The following is a 14,414-nucleotide window of genomic DNA, read 5'->3' as shown; positions in this document are numbered from 1 at the left end:
GATTTTGTTTTGTTTTGTTATTAGGCATTTATTTGGATGAAGATGAATCAATTTAGATTTGACATTTAGGGAGAATAACATCATCACGGTATAATTTTTATATACATTTGCATTTGAAAATTTCGTATCTGATGTTTGTTTGGACTCACGGACAAATACAACGGAGTAATCCATTATTGTTATATCTCTGATAAAAGGGGCTGGTAAAATATACCAACACTCATAGTGTTGGTATATTTTACAAAATTGACATGGAGGATTAACAATTCCTTCGGTAATCAACAGAAATTTTTTCAACAGTTTGAAAGAAGCACTTCTGATGATATTGCAAAGCAATGGCAATTTTTATAGCTACAGCCATAAAGTCAGTAGTTGAAAAAAATTTGAAAATAATTTTTATATGAATAGTTTAGCAAATGGAACACGTTCCCAGAAAATAAATTCGATGCCGGTCCACAAATATTTCTTATTAAGCCCATCGCGGGATTACAAATTACGCTATTTTCCCGTTCGATGGCGAGTGTCCTTAAGAGTTCCGTTCTGGTGCCAATACACCCAGGTTCAAGTGGTTCAAATTGCAAAAATTAGATAATAGGAAAATAAAAGTGTAATAAAAAAATTTTATTTCTATAGAAAATTTTGTCAAAATTTTATTTCATTCGTTTTGTTTTGTTATTGTTGCTTTTTGTTCTTTAAGCATTGTTGTTGTTTTTTGATTTCAGCTTAAAACCATGCATTGACTAAACTACAAGTGTAGCTTAACCAACAGAGGAAAAGAATGTTTGTCAAATTTATTTGGGCTAAGCCCTATAGACTGCAAGATGGGTGGATGGACGCACGTTTCGGAATTACACATTCCTCATCAGCATCCTCTATTTGCAGCAAAACTATCAACCAATTATCAGAATAAATTCAGGCAGTTCATTAAACCCAACAATGAAACACACTTAAACCTTCCGAAAAAAGGTTTTGCATGATAGCCGGCTTATTTATGCCGAAATAAATTCGTACAAACATATCTTTTTTTTCCTTTTGACAAACATTATTTTCCTCAGTTGGTTAAGCTACACTTGTAGTTTAGTCAATGCATGGTTTTAAGCTGAAATCAAAAAACAACAAAAATTTTATTTCTGTAGAAAATTTTGTCAAAATTTTATTTCTATAGAAAATTTTGTCAAAATTTTATTTCTATAGAAAATTTTGTCAAAATTTTATTTCTATAGAAAATTTTGTCAAAATTTTATTTCTATAGAAAATTTTGTCAAAATTTTATTTCTATAGAAAATTTTGTCAAAATTTCATTTCTATAAACAATTTTGCAAATTTTTATTTCTATAGAAAATTTTTGCAAATTTTTTACTTCTATAGAAATCTTTGCCCAAATTTTATTTCTATAGAAAATTTTGCCCAAATTTTATTTCTATAGAAAATTTTGTCAGAATTTTATTTCTATAGAAAATTTTTACAAAATTTTATTTCTATAGAAAATTTTATTTCTATAGACAATTTTGTCTATAGACAATTTTGTCGAAATTTTATTTCTATAGAAAATTTTTGCAAAATTTTATTTCTATAGAAAATATTGTCAAAATTTCATTTCTAAAAAAAATTTTTGCAAATATTTATTTCTATAGAAAATTTTGTCAAAATATTATTTCTATAGACAATTTTGTAAAAATTTATTTCTATAGAAAATTTTATCAAAATTTTATTTCTATAGAAAATTTTTACTAAATTTTATTTCAGTAGAAAATTGTGTCAAAATTTTATTTCTATAGAAAATTTTGTGATAATTTTATTTCTATAAAAAGTTTTGTCGAAATTTTATTGCTAGAGAACATTTTTGCAAAATTTTATTTCTATACAAAATTTTGTCAAAATATTACTACTATAGACAATTTTATTTCTATAGAAAATGTCAAAATTTTATTTCTATAGAGAATTTTATCAAAATTTTATTTCTATAGAGAATTTTGTGAAAAATTTATTTCTGTAGAAAATTTTGTCGAAATTTTATTTCCATAGAAAATTTTTGCAATATTTTATTTCTATAAAAAATTTTTGCAAAATTTTATTTCTATAGAAAATTTTGTCAAAATATTATTTCTATAGAAAATGTTGTCAAAATTTTATTTCTATAGAAAATTTTATCAAAATTTTATTTCTATAGAAAATTTTGTCGAAATAGAAAATTTTTGCAAAATTTAATTTCTATAAAAAATTTTTGCAAATTTTTATTTCTATAGAAAATTTTTGTAAATTTTTATTTCTATAGAAAATTTTGTCAAAATTTTATTTCTATAGAAAATTTGGTCAAAATTTTATTTCTATTAAAAATTTCTGCAAAATTTTATTTCTATAAAAAATTCTTGCAAATTTTATTACCATAGAAAATTTTTGCAAAATTTCATTTTTATAGAAAATTTTGTCAAAGTTTTATTTGGATTTGCAAACTACTGACTTTTCAGCTGCAGTATGTCTGTTGTTCCAAAATAGCAGATTGTTTGATATTTTAGCAAAAAGTTTGCTAAATATTTTCTCTATGAGTATAGTACCGTGAATGAAATAAAATTTTTTGAATAGATTAGATTTTTTAAACTATTATTTATTCATTTCATTTATATTAAATTTGCATTTTGCATACATATTACAATTATATAGATATAATTAAGAATATTGTAGATTTTTCTGTTTTGTATACAATAAAGTTGAGCGTATAATGCAAATTGTTGTTTCTATAGAAATCTTTGCCCAAATTTTATTTCTATAGAAAATTTTGTCAAAATTTTATTTCTAAAAAAATTTTATTTTCTATAGAAAATTTTGTCAAAATATTATTTCTATCGAAAATTTGTCAACATTTTATTTCGATAGAAAATTTTATCAAAATTTTATTTCTATAGAAAATTTTGTCAAAAATTTATTTCTATAGAAAATTTGTACAAAATTTTATTTCAGTAGAAAATTGTGTCAAAATTTTATTTCTATAGAAAATTTTGTGAAAAATTTATTTCTATAGAAAATTTTGTCGAAATTTTATTTCCATAGAAAATTTTTGCAAAATTTTATTTCTATAAAAAATGTTTGCAAATTTTTATTTCTATAGAAAATTTTTGCAACTTTTTATTTCTATAGAAATCTTTGCCCAAATTTTATTTCGATAGAAAATTTTGTCAAAAATTAATTTCTATAGAAAATTTTTACAAAATTTTATTTCTATAGAAAATGTTTGCAAATTTTTATTTCTATAGAAATCTTTGCCCAAATTTTATTTCGATAGAAAATTTTGTCAAAAATTTATTTCTACAGAAAATTTTTACAAATTTTTTTTTTCAGTAGAAAATTGTGTCAAAATTTTATTTCTATAGATTTTTTTTTTTTGGATTTGCAAACTACTGACTTTTCAGCTGCAGTATGTCTGTTGTTCCAAAATGCAGATTGTTTGATATGTTAGCAAAAAGTTTGCTAAATATTTTCTCTATGAGTATAGTACCGTGAATGAAATAAAAATGTTTGAATAGATTAGATTTTTTAAAATATTATTTATTCATTTCATTTATATTAAATTTGCATTTTGCATACATATTACAATTATATAGATATATTTAAGAATATTGTAGATTTTTGTGTTTTGTATACAATAAAGTTGAGCGTATAATTGCATTAAGTAGGTTTGTTTCATTTAAAAATAGTTCTAGATTAAAAAAAATATACATATATATTTTTGTGAAAAATATTAAATAAAATTATTGCTTATGCGTTTCATGATGCAGATATTTTTTATTGCTTAAGTTTTATATTTTCAATAGTACATTGCTTTACTAGACTAAACTTAATACATACATAATTTTACTTTTAAGTTTTATTTAAAGCATTAGTCGAATGGCATATTGAAAAAAAATATGTGCTTTTCAATTATGTTATATTGAGAATTATGTTTTATTGTTGCAATTCGTCCAAGGCCCACAAATATAGCTTTGTGATATACATTATTATTATTGTTTTTAATAAAATACATATAATAATATTTTATAGTTGTTGTACACTGGAAGTTTAATAATGTGTTTTGTTGTTTCTTGACTTGTGTTTTGCATTTAAGTAAGTCTTAAGTATGAGTAATAAAAAACATAACATATTTTAAAATTCCATAAACTAAGGAGATAAATTATTCAGCATGTTCTTTAAATTTATATTGTATTTTTTTTTAATATCTTCTAAAAATGAGTTTACTTCTTTTTTAATTATTATTTTTTTTTTAATTAAACAAAAAGTCTTGTAAATAAAAATTGATACATATATACACTCAAAGCAGTAATATAGCCACTGAGCAGTAATTTCTCTGCTTTAATTATCAACAATAGTTTTCCTAATAAACAGTCTGCTTTTACTTTTTCAAAAACCAAAAAAAAAAAATACAACCGATGCTATCGAGGCAGATATTTTTACTATTATATAGATAATCAATTTTTTCGAGTGTATGTTATGTGTAAGTTTATATCATGTAGGAGAATTAAGGGAGTTTTTTTCTTACATTTTCCCTAAGATTTTTTTAAGCCTAAGTTTTAAGTCTAAGTTTTAATTAACTCATTTTTATTTACTTTTAATTGCACACCCACACATTTTAAATGTCTTCTGTTTGTTTTTTTGTTTTCATTCTTAATAATTAAATACACTGTGAGTATTTGTGTTTTTGTCAATAGTAATATTTACATAATAATAAGGATTTTTTTGTAATAAAAAAAATTAAAAATAATACATTTTTTAAAAAAATAAAATCACAAATAAAAATGCTTTAAACAAATGTTAATTGCTCATAATTGTTATGTTTGATATCATAACAAAACGTTATGATTTTTATACAATAGTTTAAAACCGAACAACGATTTACAAAATAAAGGAATCGAAATAAATCTTCAAAATATCAACATTTTATGTATTTTTTTTTTTAATTAAAACATTAATATAGGAAAGAAAAAATAGAAAATATATGTTTAAAAAACATATATTAGAAAAAGTAAAAAAGGACGGACATTTCCAACAAAATAGAAAATGAAATTAAAAAAATATATATAACAAAAATCCTACATTGTCAACCCTATTACACCCATTGCCTGCTACAAAATGTGTTTGTTTCATGTAACCTATCCTTGAGTAGGTTAGATATAGGGCCAGCCCATTATTTTAGGCTCTCTTAGGCTATTCAGTCGTGCTACCCGATTCTACACACAAAAACAAATTGTGATTCAATCACGAAATTAATTGATCCAATTTTTTAATTGAAATACTATAGTATCAATTAAAAAATTAATTAATTTTTGTTTCAATTAAAAAATTGCTGAATCAATTAAATTTTTAATTGAATATTTTTTACAACTCAATTAAGACTTTAATTGAAAAAAATTTGGTGAATTTTTTTTCTGTGTATGTTTAGCTCAATGCCAAGAGACATCTTATTAGAGCAGAGTTCAAATGCTATTAGCACTTATAAAAGTTTTGAAACACTTAAAATTCTCCTCAGCATAGGGAGAGCATATGGCTAAGAAACCACCTGCAAAAATGCAATTGCCTTGTTGGCGAACCTTGCAACAAAAACATGAATAAAATATTTTTTAAGTTCTTCGGTTTAGCAATTACCATCCAATCATGGGATCAAAAATTTTCTAAAGTATTATTAGAAGAAGAATGTTTAAATATTTGCAAACTTTCGTTTTGTATAGAATAATAAAAGCATAAATTGGAAGCCCTATTCTGAAAATCTAGTGGGTATATAGTACTGGCTGATAAGCTGACAGGATGTAGACAAACGCTTGATAATTATTTGAACTAAACTTGATTTTAAATACGATTTCTTGCAAATGAGTTAATTTGCAAGATATCGTATTTTAAGAAAACACATTTTGATAGAAATGTCTCCAAAAAATACTGTATTGGCTGTTTTTATAGTTGAAAAAAAAAAAAAATTATAATAATAATAAAGCATAAATTAAAAAAATACTAACTACTCACTTAGTCCAAAGGGTGTGATGGTTTTCACAAATTAAAGGCCATTATAATATTTTCTATATTAAGGAAAATTAATTGAATTAAAATTATAAATTTTAATTTGTATCAACAATCTCAAATATCACTTAAGTTTATGGACATAGCTTTTATTGCCCAAATCAGCCAGTATCACACTCGAAATAATTCGGACGAATAAAGTTTGAAAAAAATATTTTAAAAATATGTTATTACACACATCTTCTTTTTGACGCTTTTGTTAGTTTTTTTAATCCATTGAAAGTTAGTAAAATAAAATATATTTTTTTATTTGCTGTTTAGCAATTTCAAATAGGAAAAATTATTCACAATAAGCTATCGCTATCGTGATTTACGAAAATAACAATTTGATGAAATGCAACTTCATGATACTGGCGAAAATTTTACAAGTAGTTTCCACTGGATGGAACATACACAGATAATCCCAATTAATTAGTCCAATTGATTTTTAAATGAAATTTCTTCAATCACAGTAATGACAGTATCCGTCGCCAATGTCAATTAAACCGGCGGTATATCCTCCAGTTAATTATTAATCGAAGGATAAGAAACATTTTTCAAGAGAATATTTTTTAAAATTCAATTAAAAATGTAATTGGAAAAATATTGGTGACAATTTTTCTGTGTATAAAAGGGTCGATATGCTTTTAAAAAATATCGCACTAATAAAACAGCTGACCCTTACAAAAATTTTACTAATCGGTGGTATATAACTGGCGTGTGAGTAAGCTAATCGGAAGTTGAGGAAACTGTCATATATATCTAAATTATAAGGAGCTTATATTGAATTTTTATTTTAGGACTTTTGTCTACTTTGAAAAAACAATGTGGTTATTGCTGGCTTATCTACTTGACCTATGATAATATACTATATTTTTTAATATCTGGAACTCTAAAATATTTCCCATATAGATTGAGAATACTAAATTAAGATTGCCAGAATCGAATTCGTTAGTCTTCATAGCTAAACAGGCCATAAGATTGGCTTGTTTTATGACAACCCTCGGATCGTGTGCATATATTTTTCATAAAATACAAAAAAAAATAATAATAATAAACGTAATAATTTTAAATGCTAAATATTTTTTACATAATTCAATTGATTTTAAGAAAATTGGACGGATTCGATATATCATATATAAACTTAATTACAAGATACTTATATTCTATATATAGACCTAAAATTCTATATTAAAAAATACAATTATTATTATTCTAAATTATTGTGCAAACAATATGCGTATGGTGGTGAGTAAGTATTTGTAAGTATTTGTAAGTATTTCACAAAAAAATATCCTTTTGTGAAATTTAAAGTCTTTTCATTTGTAGTTAACGGTATCCCAATAAACACAAACATCCCAGATTGTATTTGAATTGAACTGAAAAACAATTCTTTGAAAGACATTTGAATTCATACATTTTCTATAAATGTTAGTATTTATTGTGATTGATTTACTTTTCAGTTACCTGTTTAGTTTTGTGCAAAAAGAACAACAAAACCTAAATAATGGCCATTTATTTTACCTCTTCCAGTCTTTGTGCATTTAATTGAGCTGCGCTAGTGGTTGTTACAACCGCTGACGTTGTTGTATTTTGAGCTACGGACTTTAATAGAGACAATGAAGTTTCTGCCAAGGAAACTGAAGTGCCCGAGGGCAATTGATGCGATAAAGCATTCGATACTTTTATCAGTGGTTGTGTTGGAGTAGCAGGAGAAGGATGAGGAGGAGGCGAGGGTGAAGGTGAGATTACAATTTCATTCTTAATTTCTATATCAGAGGGAAATTTCATCTGTTGCTGTTGTTGTTGATCGTTTCGATCCCGGAACATTTGATTCTCTTTAGAACATTCGCCATGCGAAAGATTTAGACCTTCCTCGTTAACATTGTCACCATTATTATTAATCATAATACTCAGAGCAGGATTTGAAGATTGCAATTGACCTAATAATGGCTGTGATGTATTGCCCGTATTGCCACCACTGGCACTACTGGTGTTGTGGGGAAATGAGGCTTGTATTTCTCCTGCTGCAGCAGCACTAATCAAATAATTTAAAGGATTAAAATTTTGTATCTCCTTGGCCACAAATGATTCATGGGTCATTTTCATGTGATTCTTCATTTTATCGGGTCTAGAGAATTCTTTACCACACAAAGGACAAGGAAATACTTTACGATGTTTACCCTCATGGTAAAGGAAGGCATGACGCTGGAAGCTGTATTTATTCTTGAAAGTCTTTTGCATATTCTCCTTGGCACATTCAGTACACTGATAAACCCCCTCCGTTACGGAGGCATAACGGAAAAGATCCAATCCTCGAACAGACATTTCCGTTAATTGTTCAGCCTGATCATCTATGGATGATTGCGCTTTACGTCGAACACGACGTCGTTGTATGGGTTTACCATTGTTGTTCTTACTGCGTGGGGTATTACTACTACTATTATGGCCGCCTCCAAGATTCGAAGAGGAAACACTATTGTTAGTGGAATTATCGAGATTTTCATTATCTCCCTGGGGTCCACCAGTCTCATTGCCTGTACTATAGTCTAGGCCAGCATTTTCATCGGCTAATGTCAACATTTCCGGATCAGATTTATCACTTTGATCCATAAGTAAATCGATATTATTGTCATCTTCTGCGAGTAGTAAAGCATTTTGATGCTGTTGGAAGAAGTCACCCGTTGGTTTCATTATCGGATTGGCTGCCATATGCAAAAGGAATTGATGATGTAAATTATTGGCCGATGGTGGTTGTATGCTATTTTGGGCTGCCTGACGTTCAGCCGCTGTGGCCAGTGATTGCAAAGCCGAACAAGCTTCCTGGGTATCCATAGGCGTAGATGAAACTACCATATTCGGTGGGGCTATTTGTGGCGTTAAGGTTGTAGTATTTGTGGTGCTTGTTGATGTTGTTATACTATTAGCATTGACCAAGGTAACATCGATGAGATCTTTGAGACCAGCACGTAATTGTTGTTTTAACAAAGAATTGGGATTAGAAACTATCGGTGTGTGTTGATGGGGAGTTTGTGATTGATGTTGTTGCTGCTGCTGCTGCAGATGTGATGATTGCATATTCTGTGTTGAGTCTTTTTGTGATGTAGACGACGACGACGTTTGTCCTCCACCTAATTGAGAGCCCTGTGGCATTGTGGTGCTTTGCAAATTTGTATTTTTATATTTCAAACCCAATACAGTGGGCAAATGAACATTTAAATTATCATTGAATTCTATGGATTGGATTGGCTTGCTGTTAGCCTGTTGTGTATGAGATGTAGGAGCTATCTCTGATGCCGTTGAATGTTGTGACACTAAGGAAATCATTGCTGTGTTATTGGTCGATGCATTCGTTGTGATTGTGCAACTACTGCCTGTAACTGAGTTACTGCCAAAAAGTCTTTGTGATAATTCGGGACTGCTGGTGACCAGATGTACTGTAAAGTAAATAAAACAATGATATCATAAAATTAGTCACTGTGTTGTGATGGTCAAAAAAATCTGAAAATTCCATTACGATAAAATGAGTTCTGAAAATACAACGCAAAACAAAGTCAGCTGTTGGTAGAATTCTACCAAAAATGGTAGATTGCTAGAATTGTATATGTATTGATAGATTTTGCAAAATATTCCTCTCCAACGAAGAGGTACTTCACAATTTTTCTATAGAAATAACATTTTTGACAAAATTTTCTATAGAAATAAAATTTTTGACAAAATTTTTCTAAAGAAATAACATTTTTGACAAAATTTTCTATAGAAATAAAATTTTTGACAAAATTTTTCTATAGAAATAAAATTTTGACAAAATTTTCTATAGAAATAAAATTTTGACAAACATTTTTATAGAAATAAAATTTTGATAAAATTTTCTATAGAAATAAAATTTTGACAAAATTTTCTATAGAAATAAAATTTTGACAAAATTTTCTATAGAAATAAAATTTTGACAAAATTTTCTATAGAAATAAAATTTTGACAAATTTTTCTTTAGAAAAAAAATTTTGACAAAATTTACTATAGAAATAAAATTTTAACAAAATTTTTTATAGAAATAAAGTTTTCGAAAAAAATTTCTATAGAAATAAAACTTTCGAAAAAAATTCTATAGAAATAACATTTTGACAAAATTTTTTATAGAAATAAAATTTTAACAAATTTTCATGGATATAAAATGTTAACAAAATTTTCTATTGAAATAAAATTTTGACAAAATTTTTTTATAGAAATAAAGTTTTCGACAAAATTTTCTATAGAAATAAAACTTTCGAAAAAAATTCTATAGAAATAACGTTTGGACAAAATTTTTTATAGAAATAAAATTTTAACAAAATTTACATTATATAAAATGTTAACACAACTTTCTATAGAAATAAAAATTTGACAAAATTTTTTATAGAAATAAAATTTTGGCAAAATTTTCTATAGAAATAAAATATTGACAAAATTTTCTATAGAAATAAAATGTTGACAAAATTTTCTATAGACATAAAATTTGGACAAAATTTTCTATAGAAATAAAATTTTGACAAATTTTTCTTTAGAAATAAAATTTCGACAAAATTTTCTATAGAAATAAAATTTTGATAAAATTTTTTTTTTATAGAAATAAACTTTTCAACAAAATTTTCTATAGAAATAAAACTTTCGAAAAAATTTCTATAGAAATAAAATTATGACAAAATTTTCTATAGAAATAAAGTTTTGACAAAATATTCTGTAGAAATAAAATTTTCGAAAAAAAAATTTCTATAGAAATAAAATTTTGACAAAATTTTCTGTAAAAATAAAATTTTGACAAAATTTTATATAGCAATGAAATTTTGGCAACATTTTCTATAGAAATAAAATTTTGACAAAATGTACTATAGAAATAAAACTTTCGAAAAAAATTTCTACAGAAATAAAATTTTAACAAAATTTTCATGGATATAAAAAGTTAACAAAAGTGTCTACAGAATTAAATTTTTACAAAATTTTCTATAGAAATAAAATTTTGACAAAATTTTCTATAGAAATGAAATTTTGGCTAAATTTTCTATAGAAATAAAATGTTAACAAAATTTTCTATAGAAATAAAATTTTGACAAAATTTTCTATATAAAATTTTGACAAAATTAATATAGAAATAAAATTTTGACAAAATTTACTATAGAAATAAAATTTTGACAAAATTTACTATAGAAATAAAATTTTCGACAAAATTTTCTATAGAAATAAAACTTTCGAAAAAAATTTCTATAGAAATAAAACTTTCGAAAAAAAATTCTATAGAAATACAATTTTTACAAAATTTTTTACAGAAATAAAATTTAAACAAAATTGTTATGGATATAAAAAGTTAACAAAATTTTCTATAGAATTAAATTTTTAAAAAATTTTCTATAGAAATAAAATTTTGACAAAATTTTCTACAGAAATGAAATTTTGGCAACATTTTCTATAGAAATAAAATTTTAACAAAATTTTCTATAGAAATAAAACTTTCGAAAAAAATTCTATAGAAATAAAATTTTGACACAATTTTTTACAGAAATAAAATTTAAACAAAATTGTTATGGATATAAAAAGTTAACAAAATTTTCTATAGAATTAAATTTTTACAAAATTTTCTATAGAAATAAAATTTTGACAAAATTTTCTATAGAAATGAAATTTTGGCAAAATTTTCTATAGAAATAAAACTTTCGAAAAAATTTCTATAGAAATAAAATTTTGACAAAATTTTTTTACAGAAATAAAATTTTAACAAAATTTTCATGGATATAAAATGTTAACAAAATTTTCTATAGAAATAAAATTTTCTATACAAATAAAATTTTGACGAAATTTACTACAGAAATAAAGTTTTGACAAAATTTTCTATAGAAATTAAATTTGGCAACATTTTCTATAGAAATAAAATTTAGAAAAAATTTTCTATAGAAATAGAACTTTCGGAAAAAATTCTATAGAAATAAAATTATACAATAGAAAATAATTATTCAAGCTTGAGATCGCTTTTGTTTGTATGTATTGGTTTCTTTATTCTTCAATATTTCGCAATTACATTGAATTGCTTCATCAGGAGTAGATCTACAATAAAAATGATTTGTATACAAAAAAAAAAAACGATCTCAAGCTTGAATAATTATTTTCTATTGAATAAAAGAAAGATCGGTTAAAATCAAATTTCTGAAATAAAATTATAACAAAATTTTCTACAGAAATAGAATTTTCGACAAAGTTTTCTATAGATATACAATTTTCGACAAAGTTTTCTATAGAAATAAAATTTTCGACAAAATTTTCGATAGAAATAAAATTTTGACAAAATTTACTATAGAAATAAAATTTGACAAAATTATCTATAGAAATAAAGTTTTGATAAAATTTTCTATAGAAATAATTTTTTGGCAAAATTTTCTATAGAAATAAAATTTTGAAAAATAAGATTTTCTGTTTGGTTGTTTTTGTTAAAAAATTCTTAAAATTTTGGTAGACTGGCTTGATTGGCAACCGTGTTTCTGAAACATTTTCGACACGGGGAGGGACGGAATAGCAAACTATATCAGCCGAAATATTTAACTATTTTCGGCTATTACAATTTTATCAAAATTTGGAAGTAAACCCATTTATTATATGATACTAACTTTTCTGCACTCTTGGAAAAAATCCTGCTAAATACAACAATCAGTGTTTGCTATTATATTGTTACACTTTGTGGTTTAGCAACCAAAACAAATTTAAATTTGTATATTCTAAAATGTTAACGAAAGTATTTTTAAGAACCAAATCTATTTTTTGTGTATTCCTGCTAGGTCAAGACATATTTTTATTATATAGTATTTATTTAGTTACGATAGCCACTGAAGTTTTAAACTTATTTGTTTGTTTCAACCAAACTAAAATATGTTTTATTTTAGTTGAGATTAAAAAGTACTAAACAATGTTTGTTATTTTAGCAAACAATTGCTGCCTTTTATTTTTCAGCAGGATTTTTGCTGTTTTAGCTTTTCTGTTGTGTCTACTTACAAAATTCATTTGGTATAAGTCCATTGCCGTATCTAGACATTTTTAATCAAGGGGGCTATGGCAGTAACAATATATAATGGAAAATCATATATAGGTTTTCACATTCTAGGGGGGGGTTAATTTTTTTCTGGAGGGGGCTAAGCCCTCCCCCCTGAGGCCTTACTACGCTTATGTATAAGTCAGAAATTGATTTTCAATAATGGCAAATATCAAAATTTTAATAGTTCAAAAAATCTATTTTTTCTAAATTTAGAAAAAGTCGAACTATTGAAAAAAATCGAAATATCGATTTTTTGATTCTCATTAAGCTTTTCTCTATATTTTCGGTAGATTTTTCACTGTTACAGCACAACTTTTTTTGCTCTTGCCAATAAATTTCTATGAGGTCAATTATTTCAAAAAATATTAGAAATTTCCTATACCTTTTTTTGTATTTTTAAATTTATGATTATTATCATGACCTGTATATATATACTCATAGAAAATCTATTGCGATTACTCTATTTTTCAGCAGACAAAAAACTGCTATTTTAGCAGTGTTTTTGCTTTGCTAAAACAGCATACAATAGGATATTTTGCAACAGCATACATACATACTGAAATGTCAGTATTTTGGTGAATTTTTTTTTGCTAATTTTTTTATCCGAATAAAATTATAAATTCATTTCGGTCTGATAAGAGAGTTAATGATATTATTTCCTATTTCATACTTTATTCTCCTATGAACGTTAGCCTGTAAAATTGCAATTGAAAATTAAAACAAATTGGTTTGTTTTTTGTGTGTGTTGATTGTTTAATTTTTGTTGATTTCTCTTTTTAATAATAATTAATTGATTTATTTAAATTATATATTATATATAATAATCTTTTGTTGTTTTTAATGCTGTACATAAAAATTAATTTAAAAAAAAAATTATACAAATAATAAAAAAATAATAATTAATTAACATTACTATAATGATAAAACATTAACCATATTGCTGGGGGTTATTTTTTCCATTGTGTTATTGTGGTTGGTTGATTGTTGTTCTTGTAATTCCTTTTTGTAATGCTTACTTAATTTTCTTTCTTTCGCATTCATTATTTTTATTTTCTTTTAATAATTAATTATGGGGTAATTTAAAAAAGTTCTTTGGCGATTTTATTAAGCCTCCGATTTATATATTTTCTTTTACAAAAAAATTATATAAATATATAAAAAACAAAATGTTTATATATTACAAGAGAAAACAAATGTAACATTTATGTCTAGACAAAAGAAAGAAAGAACAGAGTTTGGTGGTAGATTCATGACTTGGGAATTGGATGGGAGTTGGTTGTAAGGAGGAAGCAGCACATGCTTTCCAAGACAACATACTTAA

The 14,414-nt window shown here is 24.9% G+C and overlaps 1 protein-coding gene across 5 annotated transcripts in view; it reads right to left on the bottom strand.

The window, feature by feature from the left end:
• Positions 1–6,796: 6,796 nt before the first annotated feature.
• Positions 6,797–14,414, bottom strand: part of ttk (zinc finger and BTB domain-containing protein ttk) — a 74,357-nt gene continuing 66,739 nt past the window's right edge. For 4 of the 5 annotated variants that reach the window (XM_075290085.1, XM_075290083.1, XM_075290081.1 and 1 more), the window contains one exon: positions 6,797–9,476. In XM_075290085.1, coding sequence (XP_075146200.1) covers positions 7,555–9,476 — 1,922 coding nt within the window. In that variant the 3' untranslated portion in view covers positions 6,797–7,554. The remainder of the gene's footprint in view (positions 9,477–14,414) is intronic. The other variant, XM_075290082.1, reaches the window with a different exon arrangement.

This window comes from Haematobia irritans, chromosome 1, assembly GCF_050003625.1.
Source record: "Haematobia irritans isolate KBUSLIRL chromosome 1, ASM5000362v1, whole genome shotgun sequence".
NCBI lineage: Eukaryota > Metazoa > Arthropoda > Insecta > Diptera > Muscidae > Haematobia > Haematobia irritans.
The sequence above is the reverse complement of the archived record's forward strand: the minus strand, read 5'-3'. Positions and strand labels throughout refer to the sequence as shown.